General features: G+C 46.2%; 1 protein-coding gene across 3 annotated transcripts in view; it reads right to left on the bottom strand.

Annotated features, from left to right (window-relative positions):
* Positions 1-22,816, bottom strand: part of RSPH10B (radial spoke head 10 homolog B) — a 765,802-nt gene that overhangs the window by 624,934 nt on the left and 118,052 nt on the right. For all 3 annotated transcript variants that reach the window (XM_069645637.1, XM_069645638.1, XM_069645639.1), the window contains exon 4: positions 4,219-4,287. In XM_069645637.1, coding sequence (XP_069501738.1) covers positions 4,219-4,287 — 69 coding nt within the window. The remainder of the gene's footprint in view (positions 1-4,218; positions 4,288-22,816) is intronic.

The following is a 22,816-nucleotide window of genomic DNA, read 5'->3' as shown; positions in this document are numbered from 1 at the left end:
CTCAGCTCACTTCTGGGTGGGCCGTACAAAACCCACAGTAAGTCCCAATTAATAAACTTAATTCTCAATTTGCTTCCTCGTGCGATTCTTGTTTACTGACTATCAATTCTCACCAGCACCCGCCTCTGAAAGAAAGAGGTTGCACACACTGATTTCACCATATAACAGTGGGCCATTCTTGATTTACTCTGCACTTTTTTATATACAGCGTTTGCTTCCAGAATGCAAACTATTGATTCTAGTATCAGTGTATTTTCCCATTCCCGGGTGATTCTATCATAGACCCAAAGGAAGGAGAACATTCTAAGCTTCCCTACTGGAAAAGGATGAAGAGTCTTACTGGGACATACAGTCCTAGATGGCGATAATCCGAGTTTTGACAGTCCCAGATGTTTCTAGCCCATCCACAGGGTGGTAAGCTACACCATCATGGGGATATATTCCTAATAGGTAACCCATAAAAGAACCACAATCACTTTATTTACGTCAGCAGTAACTGAGCATGCCTTCTGCCTTATGCAGAGTGATGCCATAATGCCTACGAAGAATCAACAACCTCACAGCCATACAAAATGTAAGAGGGGAGCAGTCGGACGAGAAGAAGATTTGTGAAACCATGGAGGAGGACTAAGGAACGCCACCAATTACATGATGTACCCCATGGAGGTGGTACATGGAGGATCCCTCAAAGCCCCTCTTGCCACATGCCAGACAATTACCACTTAATGTGTCAGTCAAGAAAATACACCCATAGGATGCGCGCTTTATTAAGATTGAAGAAAGGTGCCCAATGTTATCACAGCAGGTGGAGAATAATGTAGATGGGAGAAAACTAAGAGGAAATCAGTCTGAAAAAAGGAGTTTGCAATCACTGCCGTACATACAGGAATTTCAGACTTCACTCACTTTTGGACAAAGGTAGTGGGACTCTGAGACAAACGCATGTCCAATGCAAGGGGCCCAAAGGGGATCATGGAACAGAGCCATCCAGGGTCGGATTGGCCCCTCTGCCTTTCGGCCCGTGGCTGGGCCGAAATCGTCCCTGGGGAGTGGGGGCCAGTTTCGGCCATGCCTGGGCCGGTTTGGAGAAAAATCCAATTAAAAAAATATATATTTCTTTTCATTTTTTTTTTTTTTTCAAAAAGCCTTTCATCCTTCTTAGGTCGATAAATGAGTACCAACACAGGTTGGGTGATCTTGTATGTATATTTGTTCTATGAAAAAGAGCTTAAGCGTAGGTGCTATACAATAACATATTATCATTTTGGCCTTGGACGTCTGCTTGGATTCACAGTAATTTGACAATATGGATCTATACACAGAGATATTAATGATACATATGGTGATTCATTCTTGTATGAAATCTATATCACATTAGTGAAATCATAACAATTTTTTTCGTAGTGTACTTAGGAACAATGCCATTTGATGCCACTTCCTGTTTTGTCAAGGGGTGAAAGGTCGTGTTTCATCGCTTCCCAAGATGTCACTTTGGGGTGGGGTCAAATTACATCACTTCCGGTGATGTCAGAGGTCAAGGGTCATGAGGCGAGGGGTGGGACACTTTTTTTGGGTGACCGGGCCCATTTCTTGTCCCAGTCCGACCCTGGAGCCATCTGAGAAAAATACAGAACCCATGCGCACCATGTGGAAACGCTTATAACAAACAAACCCACTTCCAGACAGATCCAGTGATTTGAATGAAACATGGCTGAGCGCTGTAACGTCTATGGTGTTGGATAGGGTATTTCAGCCCTTGGGCTGAGGGAGCAAAGAAAGTGACCAAACTGAATAAGTAAGGAACACACAAAACCTGAACCGTTTTACAACACACTCAGGATGTTTCTGAACCATTAGACATATACCAATCAGATAATGCTATGTTAATGGTATAACAGACCCACCAATCAGAGCCCTCATTCGAACTATAAGTGCCCAAGCCAAACTATAAACAGAGGCAAACGCATCCAGACTTTGAGGGAGTTAGGACAACGTTTTTAAGAGCTAGTCATAGAGCAGTGAGAGGAGCAAGAGCAACATAAGAAAAAAGCAAGAGGTAGCCAAGAGAGCTTGGAAAGAGGAAATTGCTAAGACAAATAGGGAACACTGTGAAGAAGCTCTTACTTTCAGAAGAAATCAGAAAGCCAGACAGTAGTGAAGCGAAGGAGAGGAGGAAAATCACCTGCTGGTACAGTATGCCAAAACCTTGTGGTTTGTGAAGCAACTAGAGCCTAAGAGAAGTCTTGACCTAAGGAATCGGACCATAGCCTAGGGGACTATATGTACTGCAACCTAATAAAGACATGGGCGGGGGGGAAGATAATCCTACCCAGAAGAACCTTTAAGGCAAGGGAGGGGAAATAAGAAGGGCTTCCATTAGTCAAGTATCTATCTACAGATGGTAATTCCTGCAGAGAATCCCGATAATCTTGGGATTTTAACCAAATTACACAAACTGGCCCCAAATTCAAAAATATATTTTAACTGCAATAAATAAAATCCTCTGGGGATCTAGGCAGGTTCTCCATTTTCCCCATTGATCGTTGCTCCCTTTTAGAGACACTTGAATGAAACCATCAAAAGCCTTTCAGGGAGGCAGAATTTAAATTAACCATTTTTACAGTCAATGATCTAATCATACTTCAAAATCCAGATAGCGCAAAGATGCCTCCCAGAACTGAACTGATAGCTTTCAGCAGTTATTTGGATTTGGGGTTAACTTAGTAAATAGTTCTGACCTATACAAAAGAGGTAACAGACGTTTAGATGCTTGTTTGGCAGGATTAAGACCACCAAAAACAACCTCCCATGATACCTCATATACCTTTTCAAAATACTTTTTTTCAGTTCTGACTGAGATCTTGAAGGAATTTAAGTCTGAAATCTTCAAGAGGCGAGTTGGAGGTGTTGAAGCAGCTCTTTGGAAAATCTAGACGCACCCTAGAGACACACAGCAAAGGTACAGGCTTGTTACAAGCACAAAAGCAGCCACCAGCGTAGCTTGACGCCACTAGTCCCATCCCTCCTGCAGTTAGCCCCTCTCCGTCCCTGGGTCTCTGATGCTAAATAGGAGAGGATGCAGCCAGGGAACTAATGACAGGCACATTTTCTCAATGCATGAAGAGACTGGCATGAAGACGCAGGAACTCATGTATGTAGAAAAGAGGGCCTTTACCACGGTGATAGGCTGGCAGAGGGACCATTGTGATCCCTATTATGATTTTCACATTTCAAAGACGGATAGGAAGGGTAGGTGGATGGCTCAATAAGAGACAAACAATATGGAATAATAGTTAAAGAGCCAGGGGCACAAGGGAGAAGCGTGGAGAAAGGCACTTAGCTCTGCTTTTCTGCTCTCCTATGCGGGCCTAAGGAACACTCAATGAAGGCATTTGTCTGCCTGAAGAGGATAGCCCTGAGCTAGAGTAATAGTCCTATCGAACGAGCCAAGGAGACAATGAGCAGAAGGACAGACTCTGCCACAGCACGAACTGAGTAAAAATGTTGATGAATCTAACTCAAGGACAACCGTGCCCGATCTGTGAAGATTTGTAAATGCTTGGCAACAAATGAAGAACGTGACAAGCAAGTTCTGTCTGGCATGACATTTTCTTTGTGAAGATGAGGAAGACTCCAATGGCAATGTTCATAAACAGCTGAACAGCAGGGGTCACAATTTCATGTACCAAACCACTAGTCAGGCATAAAGAGTCACTTGCCTCCTCAATTCTCCACATACACACAGCACACCATTTCTTACTTGTCAAGATTCAGTTATCACTAACCAGTGGCTAGTGGAGAGTGCAAATGATGTGGCCTGCGAACAGAATAGTGACTGTTTGAGAAAGTTCTGAAAGACTTTACTGGAACCTCCTAAGTCACTTCCAACATTCAAAATATGCTTTTTGTTATGGACCATGGCAACATGTGGAAGCTTGGCAAAATATTGTCCATAACACCTTCAAGGGGAAAAACCGCCAAAATCTATGTAACAGAACACATAAATCAAACAAAAGCATTCAATGACAAGAAATATCATGGAAGTGCCACTAAATACAAACATTTTGGTTCAATGTATTACAAAACGTTGACGGGCCATAGAAGTGTTATCACCTAGGGACTTACGTCTCATGATCCAATGTCAACAAATATTGTGTCTGTCAAAATCATAAACATAATCAACCCACTATACATTGTAATACAAAAATAATACCTGACCTCATAAGTCACTCCATCAGTCCATGAATAAGTGCCCCTTCCATGCATGATTCCTTCCGCAAACATCCCCTAAAAAACAAAGCACACATATTGGTAAACAAGCAAAGGATTTTTGGGATCCAGATTCTCGAGTACAATGTCACAGGATGTAGTGTTATGTGCTCTTTGTGTCACTCACTAGCTAATTGCCAGGGCCGGGAAACGCATTTATCTACAACATTTAACTATAAGCATAAAGTTATCAGGCATTGGTTAATTTCTTGGAAGGACAGTTTTTATGTCTTCTATTTTTGTTAACGGTATCATAGCATGGAACCTGAAATGCAACACTGAATCGTCCTGGTTAGTAATACTTTAGGATGTTTGCGAAGCACGGTATCAAGGGCTGGATGATTTTTACTAAGTACTTTTGACTTTTTGGAGCCATTGGCAAGACTTTTTTCAAGATGCATAAGCACACAATTTGAAACATATATTGAATCAACCCTACTACACTTTGAAACCAAATACCTCATCGTTCAGTTGTGCCACAAAGGGCTGGCAGCAAAGATAAGAATAGGCACTGTTTCCAAAGAGTTTGACACTTGTTATCTACTAGTCATGAAATAAATGCATACAATTTTAATATTTTGTTTACTGTTCGAGAGTTGAAAGCGGTTGCGCTTAACAGGACTACACACTTAAGTTTTCTCATATGGAAAGGAGCAGAGGATCTATATCTCATAACATTACTGAAAGGGCCTATTCACTTTGCTTTTACACACTGAGCACAATATTGATTTGGCTATCGACAGAGCTAATCATGTTGGCCCGTGGTCCACACCAGTATCCAAGGAGAGGCTCAGTGTCTTGAGGCATTCCTACATTGCCAAAGAGACTATTCTAGATGCAACTTCGACAGGCCCCACGTAAAACACAACAGATGCAAAATACAAATATTTCAAGATCTCAGCAGGTACACTCCAACGTAACTGTGGGAATTCAAGTCTGCCATGGAGTACTTACAAAAGGTGCACATTCAGTACACCTAGACATTTTCCGATGGCCTAGTCTTCCTAAATAATGTGGCCATGTAACAAACATCTATGGTATGAGAAGGGTGTGAACTACTGGATATTAAACTCTCTAAAAGTTCTTAGGGGCAGCAGGACTGTCTGGAACTAAAGAAGAAAGGTTGGGGCACCAGTCATCAACGGTAAGGAGTCGAGCGCCAGTAAGAAGCATCTTGGTTAATGTTACGTGATCTTCATGAACCAGAGGCTTATGACTTATCAGCAAGAATTCTGTAACCCAGACCCCTGGTGAGGAAAAAAGAAAATCCCTTTGATAGATTTTTTTATATCCTTATCAATCATGTCAAAATATAAGAGAACAAAAAAAGACTGTCAGCGAGCTGCCAGTCTGTCTGTGTGCTTTCCTTGAACAAATGCCTTATCCAAGAACTCGGGTGTGGTGGGGGGTGTGATTTATCTCTGCTTGTGTCAGCCAAGAGTCTATGTTGATTTGGAATACCATGGCTCGTTTCCAATCGCATTAAGGGGCGGGATTCTGTTATTTCATTTTCATTGCAGAGCCATACTTCATTTTTTCTGAGTTACAATGTAGGTCTGGCCTATGGGCATAGTTGGGAGGGAGTTGCGGGTGGGGGCAATGCTGGTGGTGGTATGGTGATGCCTCACTTATTCTATTAGTATTCTTCACTAAACGGAGATGGGGCTTTAGGCTGGTGGTGTTGGAGTAGTAAGACTGTAGTTTTTATTGAGAGAATACAGGCGGATGACCCAGTAGGTGGTATGCATATTACTCAACCGTTGGATACTGAGGGCCAGATTCTCAAAACTTTTTTGGGCGCAAGTGAGGAGTTACACCAATTTCATAAAAGGCATCTGAATGAGCACATGGCCTCATTCAGATTCCCTTTTTTCTCCTTTGCACAATTGCACATTTGCAATATCTCTCCTTTCCCAACAGACTCTCCGCGGTCCAATCAATCGTTATATCAAGACTGGACTACGCAAACCCCCTCTACCTTGGAGTCCACGCATACCAACTGAATAAACTCCAAAGGGAACAGAACGCGGCAGCCAAATTGCTTCTTGCACTTGGCCCCAGAGACCACATCTCCCCAGCCCTTAAAACGCTGCACTGGCTTCCAGTAGCCCGAAGGGTGACTTTCAAAACCTTGTGCATCTCGCATCGAGCACTGCACAAAACCGGACCTCAATATCTTCAAGACAAGCTAAAACCCTACAAACCCCCACGCACCTTAAGATCAAGCTCAGCCGGCCTCCTAGTCATTCCAAAGACAAAATCAATCAGGTTAGGCGGATCATCTTTCTCAGCCTTGCCCCCCACGCTATGGAACTCACTCCCATCCCACATCCGCCAGACTGAGGACTTAATGTCTTTCCGCAAACTGCTGAAAACCTGGCTCTTCCCCTAAAACCAACACATACCAAACTAACCCAAACAGACCGACAGCAACTCAATGACACCAATCCATCAAACCACCGGATGCGAGAATCTGACAGCGACCCCCAATGTAAACTAGAAGGGCAAACTTAATTAAATTAATAAAGTAGATCAAGCAGTGAAATGGTTAATAAGAATAAATCATACGGGAACAGGAAAGAGATTTAAACTCCCGAAATGGATAGAATACATGCAGAGCGAACAAAGTAAATGGCGTGGATGAATTACTTAGAACAAATAACTATATAGTTTGAATGAATGTGGGAATCGAATGAATATGCAGACCGAAGAGTATATGGAATGGATGAACAGCTAGACGGGACCACATCTCTGAGGCCAGAACAAAGGTCCACTGGCTCCCCGTCAAGGAGAGAATTACTTTCAAAACTCTCGCCCTGGCGCACAAGTGCCTGCATGGTCGCGCTCCACCTTACCTAGCTCAAAGAATCAGCCTGCACACTCCTATTAGGCCCACCAGAGTGGCCTATACCAACAGAATCCTTGTACCTTCCACCCGCAGAGTGAAAGCGGGCGGTTCAAGCTTCCCCAACATGGCAGCCACGCTGTGGAACTCCCTTCCCCCGTCCATCAGGGGAATCGACTCCCATGCAACCTTCAGGAAGGCCATCAAAACTAGACTCTTTGTCTAAAACAACCTTTGCTATGCATTCTGTAAGATGATTTTGATAATGTAACTCATGAAAATGTCCGTTGTGAACCGTAACTATTCTCTGTTTTCAAGTCTCTGCTGGGGCCGCATTCTTGTAACCCTGAATCAAGCCTCTCTAAGCCATCTCATAGCGCCTTAATGCCTGAGGGCTACAGTGCGCTTTACAAATGCAAATAAATAAATAACATGTTGAGTGGATAAGTGTGTGGAGCAGGCTGGGTGTGTAGAACGGACAAGCGTGTAGAGCGGATGAGCGCGTAATACAGGGAAGCGAGTAGAACGCAGTATTGCGTAAAACAGATGAATGTCCAGAACGGATGAGCGTAAACGGGATAAGTGTGTAGAAAAGACGAGTATGTGAACCTGATGAGTATGTAGTGCACGTCAATATGAATAACGCATGAATATGGAAGTGCGGAGAGTGTGTAGACCTAGCGAATGTACAAAGTGGATGGGCGTATAGAGCGGAGGAGTGTACAGAGCGGACAAGTGCACAGAACGGAGGAGTGCACAGAGCGGAGGAGTGCACAGAGCGGAGGAGTGCACAGAGCGGAGGAGTGCACAGAGCAGAGGAGTGCACAGAGCAGAGGAGTGCACAGAGCAGAGGAGTGCACAGAGCAGAGGAGTGTACAGAACAGAGGAGTGCACAGAGCGGAGGAATGTACAGAGCGGAGGAATGTACAGAGCGGAGGAATGTACAGAGCGGAGGAGTGTATAAGAGCGGATGAACGGATAGAATGGATGAGTGGATAAGAGCGGATGAGTGGAAAGGAGGGGATGAGTGGATAAGAGGGGATGAGTGGATAAAGCGGATGAGTGGATAAAGCGGATGAGTGGATAGAGCGGATGAGTGGATAGAGCGGATGAGTGGATAGAGCGGATGAGTGGATAGAGCGGATGAGTGGATAGAGCGGATGAGTGGATAGAGCGGATGAGTGGATAGAGCGGATGAGTGGATAGAGCGGATGAGTGGATAGAGCGGATGAGTGGATAGAGCGGATGAGTGGATTGAGCGGATGAGTGGATTGAGCGGATGAGTGGATTGAGCGGATGAGTGGATTGAGCGGATGAGTGAATTCAGCGGATGAGTGGATAGACCTGACGAATGGATAGTATGGATGAGTGGACGGAGTGGATGAGAGGATAGAACGGTTGAGAGGACGAGTGGATAGGTCTGATGAGAGGATGAGTAGATAGGGCAGATGAGAGGATGAGTAGATAGGGCAGATGAGAGGATGAGTAAATAGGGCAGATATAGTGGATGTGCGGATAGAGTGGATGAGTGGATAGAGTGGATGAGAGGATGGAACGGTTGAGAGGATGGGTGGATAAGGCGGATGAGTGGATTGAGTGGACGAGAGGATAGAACGGTTGAGAGGATAAGAGGATAGAACGGTCGAGAGGATGAGTGGATAGGGCGGGTGAGAAGATGAGTAGATAGGGCGGAGGAGAGGATTAGTAGATATGACGGATGAGAGGATGAGTAAATAGGGCGGATGAGTGGATAGGGCGGATGAGAGGATGAGTAGATAGGGAGAATGAGTGGGTAGAGTGGATGAATGGATAGAGTTGATGAGTGGATAGTGTGTATGAGAGGATGGAACGGTGGAGAGGATGGGTGGATATGGCGGATAGGTCAATGAGAGTATAGAACGGTTGAGAGGATGAGTGGATAGGGCGGGTGAGAAGATGAGTAGATAGCGCGGAGGAGAGGATTAGTAGATATGGCAGACGAGAGGATGAGTAAATAGGGCAGATGAGTGGATAGGGCGGATGAGAGGATGAGTAGATAGGGAGAATGAGTGGATAGAGTGGATGAATGGATAGAGTTGATGAGTCGATAGTGTGGATGAGAGGATGGAACGGTGGAGAGGATGGGTGGATATGGCGGATAGGTCGATGAGAGTATAGAACGGTTGAGAGGATGAGTGGATAGGGCGGGTGAGAAGATGAGTAGATAGGGCGGAGGAGAGGATTAGTAGATATGGTGGATGAGAGGATGAGTAAATAGGGCGGATCAGTGGATAGGGCGGATGAGAGGATGAGTAGATAGGGCGATTGAGTGGATAGGGCAGATGAGAGGATGAGTAGATAGGGCGGATGAGTGGATATGGATTGAGTGGTGAGTGGATGAGTGGATAGAGTGGATGAGAGGATGGAACGGTTGAGAGGATGGGTGGATAGGGCGGATGAGTGGATTGAGTGGATTGAGTGGATAGAGTGAATGAGAAGGTAGAACGGATGAGAGAATGAGTGGATAGGGCAGATGAGTGGATGTGTGGATAAGGCGGATGAGTGTTAGAGCGTATGAGTGGATAAGTGTACAGAGTGGATGAAGCGTATGAGTTGATAGAACATATGAGTGGATAGGAATACAGAGTGAATGAGTGTACAGAACAGATGAAGGTTTAGAACAGATGAGTGTGGAGGTGAATATATAGGACAGGATAGTGCTATTGAATGCGTGAAAGGCACGAGTGCTTAAAACAGATGAGTACGGGGAGCAGTTGAGTGCGGGGAGCAAAAGGAGCGCGGGAGTCAGATAAGTGCGTAGAGAGGATGAGTGCGTAGTGGGGATGAGTGCGTAGTGGGGATGAGTGCGTACTGGGGATGAGTGCGTAGGGGGGATGAGTGCGTAGTGGGGACGAGTGCCTAGAAGGGACAAGTACGTAGAAGGGACGAGTGCGTAGAAGGGACGAGTGCATAGAAGGGACGAGTGCGTCGTGGGGGTGAGTGCGTCGTGGGGGTGAGTGCGTCGTGGGGGTGAGTGCGTCGTGGGGGTGAGTGCGTCGTGGGGGTGAGTGTGCCGTGGGGTGAGTGCGTCGTGGGGAGGAGGAGAGTGCGTAGAAGAGCACGTGACGAATATAGTATGACTTAGATTGCAGAGAATGTCTGAAAGGGCATATAATTCATCTTATCTCACCACCACGCTTCTCTCTCCTTACATCACCACTCAACTAGAACACAGAGATATTATGACACCATTCGGTATAACTGTTCTCATACCAACACTCGCCGCTCACTCCACATCATTCTAAGTAATCACTGCTGGTTACATCCCCCCAGACAGGCGTTCTCCTCAGGCCTAACGCAGCCACATCCGATCTGGATAAATCCTGCCAGAACGAACACATATTCCTGACCTCTCCACCGGCACACCTATCGCTAGAAAGCAGCTATCACACGGATCCCGCACGAGCTGCACACATACCTGGTGCTCACACGCACCCTTTTTTGACTATCTCTACTCCCTCTATTGATATGAACTTCGGTTCCCAAGGGCGTTCAACCTACCAGCGCCTTCAGACCATACCAATGGTATATAAGGCGCTATATAAATGCAAAATAACAATAACAACAATATTAAGGGGTGTTTCAGGGCATTTAAAGCGCATCCTGAATTCACAAATGGGATGCGCTTTGAAATTCCCTGAAACGGCAGGCGCAAATCATGGCAGGGTCATCTCTGACCCATTTGATTTTGAAGTGTGACAGACATGAGTTAAACCGTGGCTATCATACTAGCACTTCCATTCCCCAAACAGGGATGGAAAGGGTTTTTTCCCCAATCATTTCACAAAGACTGGCCCTCTAAGTGAAATGTGCTCTCAGCAACCACGTGGTTGCTGGGAGCCTGTTATACATTTGTGTCAGAAACACGCGCACAAAATTAATGCATGCACAGGGGCTTGACAACGCATCTTTACGTCACTGTCCAGCCCCTCCTGAAATACACAGGTTACCTTTGAAAATAAGATGACCTGCGCATTTCTAGAAATAGTGCAATGAAACATGCACATTCTCTGCACTACTTTCATTTTGTGAGCCTGGCTCTGAATGTTTACATTTGTGATGTTCAGAGAACAAGGATAGGTTGTTTCACTTGCTGCAAGAGGGTGAAGTAGACACAGCTTTTAAGAGACACACATGCTATGGTTCGATCAATAATGCCTCTGACATAACTTTACTGTAATTATTGAGGCATCTGCCGAGAGGAAGCAAGCAGGATTTGTCTTTTTGGTTAAGGTGGATGAGAACCTGCTGAAATCAAATGATACATAATGTTTAGTTAGGGAACCACAAGGTCCAATGGGAAGAGGGCTCTCCATTTCCAGTATTTAAAGTGAAAAGCACCTTTCGGTTGCTTAATCGCTGAGTCGGGCGAGGAGGACCTTCTCCAGGAGCTGCTCTCTGGATTATCAAAGCTCCTGGATAAGGTTCTCCTCACCCGACTCAGCGACTTTGCCTCCAAAAGAAATCTTCTAGCAAAGGAACAGTTTGGATTTCAAAAGGAGCATGCAACAACCCATCAGCTGCTGAGAGTGGTGGACACCATCAGCCAAGGATTCAACATCAACAAGTACTGCAGGGGGGCTTTATATCGCCTATTTTGTATAATATCTTTACGACCCCCTTTTCACTATACTGGAAAAGAATCAGATCTGTTTCTCAAACTATGCCGATGACACCCAGTGCCTCATCACCCTGACAGGACATTATTTGGAGGATACGAATCGGATTAATAAGATCTACAACCTGATTCATGGCTGGATGTGTTTGAATGGCCTGGCACTCAACAGTGAAAAGACAGAATTTATGATTATAGGTTCAAGCCATAGATTGAAAAAGCTGAGTACGGACTATGCACAATTTTTAATAGGAGACTATGTAATTAAGTCGAAAGATAAAATAAAGACTTTGGGGGGTCACGTTTGATCAATGCCTCTCAATGAACGCCCAGGTTAGTAGCCTCGTATCTGCCTTGGCATTCTATATAAGGCTACTGTGCCACATTAGACCATATCTCTGTCAAAAATCCTGTGAAACTGTAGCGAGGACCTTTATTGGCTCTAAGATTGACTATTGTGGCAGTCTCTTGGTACGCATTGGGAAGAAAGAAATAGCAAGACTCCAAATGATTCAGAATAGTACAGTTAGGGCCATGCTTGGTTTTAAGAAATGTGATCGTGTCTCTGATGCCAGGAAAAGTCTGCACTGGCTCCCCATAGAGGCAAGGCTTGAATTTCGCTTGCTTACGATTACTTTCAAATGCCTAGTCGGTCAATTTCCGGCCTATGTGGCAGATAACTTGAACAGTAAGAGAATCTCTAGGGATGTCAGATCCAATAATCTCAAGCTACTAGAAGTTCCCACTACCAACCTTGATTTTGTCAACAAATGTGCATTCTGGGTAGCAGCACCCAAAAAATGGAATGCCTTGACCTTGGAGCTCAGAAGTTGTGAGTCCATCGACATCTTTAAGAGGCAACTCAAAATGCATCTATTTGGTTAGTAAGCTTAACGCTTTGGCTGATAATTATTTGGGCCTGGCTGTCTTGTCATTGTCATCTGTGTTTGGGACTTTGTCATTGGCGCCCGTATTCCCCGGGTCTCTTGGTTGCGTCAAAAATAAAAAAATTAAGGTAAAGTCCACGGGAATCGTCTTCTTGGATGTGGCCAAAGCATTCGACGTAGTCTGGCACAAGGGACTGCTGCACAAGATGATCGGCCTGAGATTTCCGATCTACCCGGTAAAGACGATTGCAAGTTATCTGGGAGACCGCACCTTGCATGTCGCCATGCAATCTGAGTTGTCCTCATCACATCCCATCTGAGCAGGCGTGCCACAGGGATTGAACCTCAGACCCTTCCTGTTCAACATCTTCACCAACTACATCCCGACAGATCTTCACAAGACTGACCTGGCACTGTATGCAAACGATGTTGCAGTCATCTCCCAGTCATTCAGCGAAAAGGAAGTGGTGAAGAACCTGCAAGCTTCATTGGATACCATCTCAATGTGTTACAGCGATAGGCGGATAGAACTCAACACCAGCAAGACAACTGCTATGCTGTTCACCAGAAAGAAGATCAAGGAGCAGCCGCACATCAGCCTCAATGGGGAGACCATCAAGTGGGAGAGCAACAGCCGCTACCTTGGTGTGACCCTGGACAGCAAGCTCAACTGGAGAAGCCATATCGAGAATAGTCATCAGAAGACAACAGGAGAGATGGCAGTGCTGTACCCACTCCTGAAGACCAAGTCCGTGCCCGCCAGACAAAGATTAACATCTACAAGGCACTCATCAGACCTACCCCAACATATGCCTCCCCAGCATGGATGATTTGCCATGAGTGATACAGGAAGAGCCTTCAGATAGTCCAGAACAAGGCCTTGTGGATATAGTCTGGAGCTCCAATCTTCACAAGGATAGCGGACTTTCACAGAGAACTGGACATCAAAATGTTGGACGAACATCTGGCGAAGCTGAGGAAGAACTTCTGTAAAGGCTTGGGTCAGAACCTGAACCCTCTGATCAGAAGACTCACGGCCACCACTACAAACCCTTTCGACCGCTACCCGTGGCCCATCAAAGCGAAGACCCTGTGAAACCAGCCCTGCTGTGACAAGTCCACACATACCAAGAAGAATGCTAACCCACGATTACATACTCAACCCAAGAAGATGGAGTAATGAGGCTCAGGCTTCGGTATCCAAAAATCACCACTGATGGATACAATCTATCAGCAAGAAGAAGAGAGACAGGTTGACAGCTTAATTGATAGCTACCAGAAGTTACTCAGAACCATTTGAGAAAGCCTCTTCTGAATATACTCCAGTGAAAGGATTGAAAGGGTGCAGAAGGAGGAGACTGACACACAGGTGGCATAATGGTTGCTATAGGCTTTTATTCACCAAGAAAATAAAGGGACAATCTAACTTTCCCAAATTCTATGAGGGGTGTTCCTGCCTCACCTACAATGCTAATGAGTCTGTCATAATATCTTGGAACACTAAAGAGTCCACCATCCTGGGTCGAAACTCTAACTCTGTCCCTTACACTTATACCTAAGCTAAAAGGTTGTGTCAATGTTCCTGGTCCAGGAGAATGACTCCCTTCTCCTGGACTGGGTAGCACAGTTCTGGTTGCAAGTGCTTAACCAGGGGGAATGACTTCCTTCTCCTGGCCCCAATACCTACCAGACAAAGGATTGTCAATCTTGTAACACTCTATATCAGAAAAAGTTCTTGTTTCCTCACCCCAGGGAGAATGACTCCCTTCCCCTGAATCACGATATCCGGTGGTTTGATCCTTTCAACTACCAGGAGAATGACTCTCTTCTCCTGGTCTCTGGCTCCACTGTTTCTCTCTCACACAAAACCAGGGGGAATGACTCCCTTCCCCTGGCATCTTGGTTAGATGGTCCTTTTTCTGTAGACATAGCACTACCAGGAGAATTACTCCTTCTCCTGGTATCTTGATTCCACAATCTCTTTACCCTCAGCGATACTCAGGGGGAATGACTCCCTTCTCCCGGATGATCCTTCTTTCACTGTTTACCTTCTTTCTCAATAGTTCATGTACAGGTATGGTTCTTGACCCAGCTTTCCCCAGTAAAGCCCACTTGGTCTTCCAGTTTGCCAAGTATAGCCACGATGGAGAGGGTTGCACTCCCTTGCCTTTTCAGATCGCGGGTTCCATGGCAAGGTTTCCTCATCTGTAGACTTGGGCAGACTTGGTTCAGTCTCCTGCCAAGTACTGCTGCAGATCTGCACCTCTGCTCTGCCAGCTTCCAGGTCAGTCCTTCATTGTCAGACTGTGTGTGGACGTCTTTGCCTTCTCGCCAGCATCCCGGTCAGCAACCCCTTCTCTTGCTTCCACGCCAAACCGCTTCCATGCTCGCGGCTGCTCAAGGTAGGGTTTGACAAACTCCCTAGTCCATCTTCTGTTTTTATGTTGGTGTTGGAATTGGCCCTTAGTGGAGAACTAGAATGCTCACACCTACTTCTGGGAGGGATCTTCATATTGCTGCAGCTCTTCTTGTTCCAATACTTGTGATGTAAGTCATACTTGGGTAGTCTGGGCTTCGTCTCAGTGGATTTTATGTCACTGGCTGTACACAAGTACATAGGGTGGTTGAGTATATTACTGGGGTGTACTATAGGTGTAGGTTTAGGAGGGGTAATTGAGAGAGGGTTCTGCCTAGATGTCTATCCCTGTGCCCATAGGGACAGTCTCTCCCCACAAGATCCTCCCGCTGTGTACAACTCCTAGGCTGGGCTATCGGGTAGCAGCCTCACCTCGCTGGCCTTACGGAAAGGGGCTCCCCTTGGGGGAAAGTGATAGCATCTAGGGATTTGGCACCGGATATAATGGTGCTTTCCGAAGGATATGATTTCTTTGAGAGTGAACATATTTACAGCAGCATGAGCGCTTAACCGCACAGAGAGCAAATAGAGAGAGGTGGTCCAATATAAGAGCAGCCTGGTTAGAAGTTGAATGTAAACCTAATTTGCATTACATGCTAACCATGAGGTTCCCCAAAACAGCCTTTTTTAGGAGACGATAAAACCTTGTGGAGGAGATATATTTGCACACCCTCATTTATCTGTGCCATATTGTTAAGCAGAACAGGCCTGTGCTTGAAAGACACTAATAACTGTATCCACTGAGTGACCCCCAAACCTGCTGCTAAAGGGAGGTAGCCCCACTCTTGCAACCTGGGTCAGTGTAATAGCAGACTCCTCCAGTTGGAATGCCCATAGAAAGGAATTCAAAAATTGAAGGCCAAGATATTAATAGGAATTCATAACCTCTAAAGGACTGCCGTTAATGGAACAAATCCTCTTAAGCCGACACCTGTTTTTCCCTATCATCATACGCTTAGGCTTACAAACATATTGATAATTACATTCTTCTGCTAAGAGTAAAGGCAAAGGATTTGGAGCAAGCGATCCAGGACAGCTCAGTGTGCACAAGCAGTGTGCACAAGCAGAACAGCATCAGCAAAGGAGGAGGGAATACCCCATGCTCTTTGACTGATGAACACCTGGATCTAGGTCTCATCCAGGTAATTTTAAGAATCCGGGGTAACACTCAAACCTGACATACTCCGGCCTGAATAAGCAACCAGCTTGAACACTCTTTCAAGAAGCCAAATCGAACATATGTCCTGTTGTTGGAGAGCCTCCAAAATGTTAATTAATGATCCTTCCATCCCTGTCCCTTCATGAACCTCTCTAAGAAGGTGACAGCTCGCTTAGTCAAATGCAGTGTTAAGATCTAAAAAATACCATGAAAAGGGTGGGTTTTTCAATGTGACATTTTTGGTGCAATCATTATTCCTAGTACAAAGCAGGGGGAGGGGGGAGATCCGTGATGTGCTTGACCTGAATGGTTGCTCTTTCCAGTACTCCCACTCCCAATAGTCAACCAACACCAAAGTCTGACATAATTAGCCTGCTTGAATAATGGATTTGCTTCCACTGTGTGAGAAACATACCACTGCATACATTTGGAGGGAAAAGGCGGATAGAAAACAGTGCAGGACGGAGAACTAAACATGGTCAGCCCCCGGTTCAGTGGCCCAACCGATCTCTGAGGTAACAAGACAGCAAAAGGGGGCTTCTGAGTTGGATAGAGGACACCTCAGCAGTACTTGTGTAGATGAGGGCAGTCAGCGACTCCCTCTCTGTAAAGGTATACAATGTGGCTAGTTCAAGCCTGCATCAATACCCTTTCACCCCTTTGGTAGAGGGTGAAAGCTGTATGGGGCTTCCAAGGGACTTGCTGAGCAATTTGGAGGTGGGGATTAGGAAGCCAGAGTGAGGTCTTTGTAAGAACAAGTTGGTCTTGAAGACCAAAAAGGACAGGTTTTGTGGTGAATAGCAGTGCTACAATCCCCACAAGAGACTTACCCGAGACTGCCTGATGGCAGTTGTAGCTCTCCTCACTGAAACTGGACGGCAGCAGCAGTGACACAGCTTAGAATGTCTGTGCTGGAGCAGCGGGAGCCACAATAGCTGCATGCTCCGCCCCAAGGGATGGAAATTGATGAGAGCTGATGGCAGATAGATACTGCAGGATTCCAGAGGAAAGGCCCTACCTTTTACCATGAGGGGACAAGTCCTGGATGTTTAAAACAACATACAGCCAATGGAGAACCTGGGTTCAAATCCCCAAAGAGGAACCTGGAGAAATGTCAGTGGTACTTAAATGAACAAAATAAAAACCTGAGCCCCAATGACCGGACGAATAATATCTAAAAGTAGCCACGGATAGAAGAATAACAAATAAAGAAAGTGAAATCATGATTATAACAACAGATGTCCAGCTGGCCAATCAGCAGAGGGAGCCTGACAGAAGAGGACAAGCGTGGAAACACCCTGCCAGCCAGTCCTGTAAGCAGGGCTTTCCTCTAATGAGCAGCCAACAGGATCAGAAGGAGTCTGGCTATAAAAGCAGAGCCGGCTCACACTAAACGGTTCCATGGGTTAAAATCACTGCAAAAATGGCTGTGGACACAAAATATTGCGGCAAAAAGGCTCTGATTTTTCCGCTGCAATCCATGTAAAGGATGTGGGGGACACCCGGTCAACCCCTATACCCATTATACCATTTAAGGGTAACGGGGGACACCCCTGCAACCCCCGCTCCCTTTAAATGGTGTAATGGGGTACACCTTTAACGGGTCAAACCACAGCATTTTTGCTGCAATTTTTTTTACAGGCGACCTTTTTGCCACGATTTTATCACTGCATACCCTCTAAACTTGTCTCAGTTAGGGACAGGTGTCCGTGTATTTCTTTCCAGATGCTGGTGAATGAAAGAGGAGCTGTATCCTGAAGGAGGAGATGCTGCCTGGGTGAACAAGCCTGGACTACCTTGCAGCACAGCCTGCCTGGAAGCTGTCTGAAGAGCCTGGAGGAAACTGATTGACCATGGGGGGAAGAAGGAGAGTACCCTGCAGCCCACCTAAGTCTATAAGGTGGAAGAGCGGACCTGCCTTAGAAGAGGCTGAGCTAGCTGAATGAAGCAGGAGGAAGAAGGAGAGTAGCCATGCAGCCCACCCAAGTCTAAAACGTGTAAGAGCTGACTTTCCTGAGAAGAGGCAGAGGAAACCGACTGAACCAGGGGGAAAAAGGAGAGTATCTCTGAAGCCCACCTAAGCCTAAAAGATGGGAGAGCTGACCTGCCTCAGAAGCCAGGGAAGAGGCGAACGAATCCCTTCCATAAAACCCTGGTAGAGAGACCAGGACAGAAGCAAGTCCCCTAAAGAGAAGAGGGGCAACAGCCAAGTCCCCTGACGAGGAGCTGGGCAAACCCTTCTGTAAGACCCTGGTAGAGCAACCACGACAGAAGCAAATCCCCTGATGTGAATAGGGGCAAACGCCAAGTCCTCTTAAGAGGAGAGGGGCAAACGATGCGATAAGACCCTGGTAGAGAGACCAGGACAGAAGCAAGTCCACGGAAGAGAAGCGGGGCAAAGGCGTAGTCCCCTGAAGAGGAGAGGGGCAAAGCAAAGTCAAAGAGATGGAGAAAAGTGCCACTAAGTAAGAGGTAGGAATACCCCACAGATTGGGTAAGAGAGAGACACTCAGAAGCCCTACTGGAGGTTGGGGCAACATACTAGGCATCCAAGAGAGTGAGAGATTGTGAGAGGGATGAATCAACCAAATGATTAAAATAAAGAACCAAAGTAGAGGACCCAGCTGATATCTCACCTGATATCTCACCTAAGAAGTCCTGTCTTCCGAGGAGAAGGCCTCCCTGATTTGATGGACTTTGTTAGTTTAGGGAAGGACTTTAAGTTGGAGATTTTACCCTCAACACGTTTCCACTTAAGGGAAGGACTTTAACCAGTTTCCCTTATTTCATCCTTTGATTTAACCATTCTGACAACTCACTATTTTAGGAACATTTGGTTCAGGAAACCTTTATATTAAGTTGAGGATTAGTTGTGATAGGCAAATTTACTGTAGGGTTATTAGTACTTTGGGCACATTCTTACTTCATAGGTGAGGTTCATCTTATGTTTGCGTTATTTATTCTGTGGTGGAATTTTAAGTCACTTTGCTTTATTCTTCAAACACTGTTTTGTCTAACACTTGCTTAATAAAGAGTTTTCTTTAAAAAGATCCAAAGTCTCTGACCCTTCTGTTCGCCATGTCTTCACACTCATCACAGCTTGCTGTAAAAAATAATTGACTTTGGGTGGGTTCTGGAGCTCAGTGCTCGTGGCTCAGTGGAAGTGTATGTGGAAATATTCATCATGGAGGCACTGTTACATGCTTGCCTCTCCTCAGTGCTTCTGGTGGACAGGGACAAGTGAGCACTGGGTTCTATTTCTCCCTTGTGGGGTTCCCAGATCAAAATGTCCGGCATCCAACAAATTAGTGCAAAAGAAAAGTCATCTTTTGAGCTTCAAGGGAGAAGGGCAACAAACAACTATGAGAGTCAGAGCATCAGTTGTTATCCTGGGGTGCAGAGGGCAGGGAAATTAAGTATGGCATGCTCATCTGGCAAATCTAAAGATAATGCATAATACTTAGACCCACTTTGTTAAAGGCCTGCTCCTAACTATGTAATTCATGGAGGGCTCTCTGGCGATAAGTGGTCCAAGGAGGAGTTCTCCTATAGTTCACATGTTAGGAATGCCTCCCCATGGACCAGTCAGAAAGGCAGGGGAGGTCGTTCTTGATTAAGTGGAGTGTACTGGCAACAATTCACCACTGGCTTAAGTGACTTGAGCATCTGATCTGGGAGATTGGAATGACTGCCTGCTATAGGAGCTGGAGGGACATGTGAGTGCAGATGGTGTGGGGTGCGGTTTTCTGAGGGGTTCAGAAGGGTCAGGGGATAGAGGCTTCCCCCTTTCCTTCCAATCAGTGTGCTTAGTATCTCTCGATGGGGCTTTGTTAGGCAGAAACCTGTGCAGTTCCCTTGGGGAACACTGCAAAAGATTTAAGACTACAGGTATAGCAGTAAACCCACTTGGTAGCAGTCTGCACCACCCAGATTTACTTGGTAGCTGTGGCTGAGCAGTCAGACTTCCCTCAAGAAGAGTTAGGCAGTATGTAAAGTATACACCATAGGTACTCAAATACAATAGCACAAGCAAACACTGACCAGAGCTTGGTTTCAAAAGTATATAGTTATTTATTTATTAAACACACATAAGTTGAAATCACTCTAGCAAAAATATAGTAAAAACTCTTCAAACACAGTTATAATGAAAGCAGTTTCAACCCTTACTCCTATCTAGACAACTCTAGGTTAACACCACATAATTCGAACAGAGGTGAGTGCTTAACGTTAGATGACACTCTAGTAGGTTCAAGAAAGGGATAAAAGAAACAGAAATAGGTTAAACACACCACTCTAAGGTCCAGAACACTTGCAATAGGCTCAAAGAAGTACAAAGTCACAGGTGAGCAAAAGTCACTAGGCAGGGCCCACTCTTAGAGTAGCCGGAGCGAAAATGTGCCCAAGATCACACTGTTAGTAGGGATTCAAAGTCTTGCAAAGAGTTAGAAAGAGTTTAGAGTGGCTTAGAAAGTTTAGCCAGGGTGTCCCAGGCACTCCCAGGTTCGAAAGCCGGGGGCTAAAACTACCCCGTACAGTCGGTGGCAAGGGAAGCCAGGCGGAACACGGTACCTTAAGCGGAAAGGATCCTCCAGCGGTGGCAGTTTTTCCAGGCAGTGGCAGCCAGGCTCGACGTCGGTCAGGGGAGAAGAAGTTCTCGCTGAAGAGCAGAAGAAGAAGGTCGTTGCACTGCCCGGGAAGAAACCAGCCGCGGAGTCCTCCGGTTAAAGGGTTGTACCGACTTTCGCGGTTAGGGGTAAAAGTGTGGTATTCCGGTTGCCGGGGTGCTTGGCACGGGCAAGGCGGCCACGAGATACCTCGAGAAGCGGAAAGAAGGTGAAAACTGGTTGTCCCCACCAGTCAAGGGAAGGAGCCACTCCGTTAAGAGTTCTCCTCGGTCGTCGGGAAAGGTGGTGAGACGGTTCAGCAGGGCTCCACCGGGTGGTGTCGTCGAAGCAGGTCGGCTCAGCTCTTCCCTCGTCGGATTCTTGGTCCTGTGGCGACTTCTGAAGTTCCAGTCCCCAAAGCCCTGCTTTTATGCAGCAAACCCCCATTCACCCAGCCTAGCTGTCACTCAAACATGCTAAGTGGTGAGCCAGCCGGCTCACCACTTGGGCCAATCAGGACGGAGTGCGACTTGAGTTACCAAGGTAACTCAGTCCAGGGTGCCTAAATCCCCCTCCACCCCTCCTAAGTACCCCAGACAGAGTGGCACCACTTTGGAGGGCTTCTGTGGAGAAGCCCGCCAAAAGTGGAACAAAGGGCTCCACTTTGGGTCAGAGTTACAGAGGCGAACACCAACGCCATTTTAGAATCAAGTTTTGGCAAAAAGTCCCAACCGGAGTTATAATAATAAATATATAAACCGGCGGTATGTTTAAGGCTACCGTAAATAAATAATTAAATGTGTTAGCCTAAAACAATGGGAAATCCCATAGGAAAATATTCGCGGTCGAATATAAAACGTAGTTTCCACTGCCACCAGCCAAAACTCGATCAGGGGGGACGGAGACGTGCCCCCTCGACTAACAGACCCTGGGGCAATCGAATTGCCCCAGCCAGTACGTCCACAATATGATGGTTTGTACTGGTTCTGTTCAGGATTTAAGACTAGCAAAGCCTTTGGTGACTTTACATGCCCTGGGAGACAGTAGTCAGTCCCAGGGTATGGAGTCTATGTTGGGGAGTCCCTAGGACACCCCTGGGTCACGGCACAGAGGGTGCTGTGTAACCCACATCACAAAAATACATGAGGCCCTATGGAGTAAAAGACCCCATAGCCCATTCAACACAAGGTTTAACCAAGAAAACACACTTCAACATGTCCAAGAGTGAGGGTAAAAGAGTCTCACTCTGGGCAGGGGAGAAAAAAATAAACCCAGATATCCAGCAAAGCTGCTGGGGGACTCACTAGGTAGGGAAATTCAGCCTAAACAGAGAATTCTCCCTAACAGGCTTTAAAGGCTAAACCGTGAGGTTACTCCCATGGGGGGAGGTGCTTAGTTGCAGACTGGATGAAATATTTCCATCACTTCGGTAAAGATAGAGGCTGGCACTGGGGGGAATGCCATTTTGGCAGAAGGCAGATGGGAGGGTCCTTACCTTGGCTTCCACGCAGGGCTTACTTGTACCCTTTGGACACGTCTTTCCCCCAGCTACATCCATCACCTGTCGAGGGCTGGCAGTGGTGACCATCCTCTTGGGCAGTGGAGCAAGATGCTATGGATTGGATGCTGGGATGGTATTGCTTCTGGATGTTCTAAACGGATGACCCTTACTGGGCAGCCTCTCCCTTCAATTGCATTTCTGGTGTGATGATGCAACTGGTGCCGCCCAGCAAGACCTCTTGTTAGAAACCTTGGGGTATTCTCCCATTAAGTTCTCTATTTAGGTGGCCAGGGGAGGGCCAACGCTCTTGGATCCCAACCGAGTAGGGTGGACGAGCGAGGGAGGATCACCTGGGCATGGGAATCCGGAGTTGCCTTTGTGGGAGTGCCCCAGTCGAGACGCAGTATTCTGACGGGGAAACAGAAGAGGAGGAAGAAGTCCCGGATGCCTTCATGGGATACAGTAATTCTGTCACCTTAAT

The sequence above is a fragment of the Ambystoma mexicanum genome, chromosome 2p (genome assembly GCF_040938575.1).
Source record: "Ambystoma mexicanum isolate Mex_15411 chromosome 2p, UKY_AmexF1_1, whole genome shotgun sequence".
Taxonomy (NCBI): Eukaryota; Metazoa; Chordata; class Amphibia; order Caudata; family Ambystomatidae; genus Ambystoma; species Ambystoma mexicanum.
Note: the sequence above shows the minus strand (reverse complement) of the source record. Positions and strands in the feature narration are given on the sequence as shown.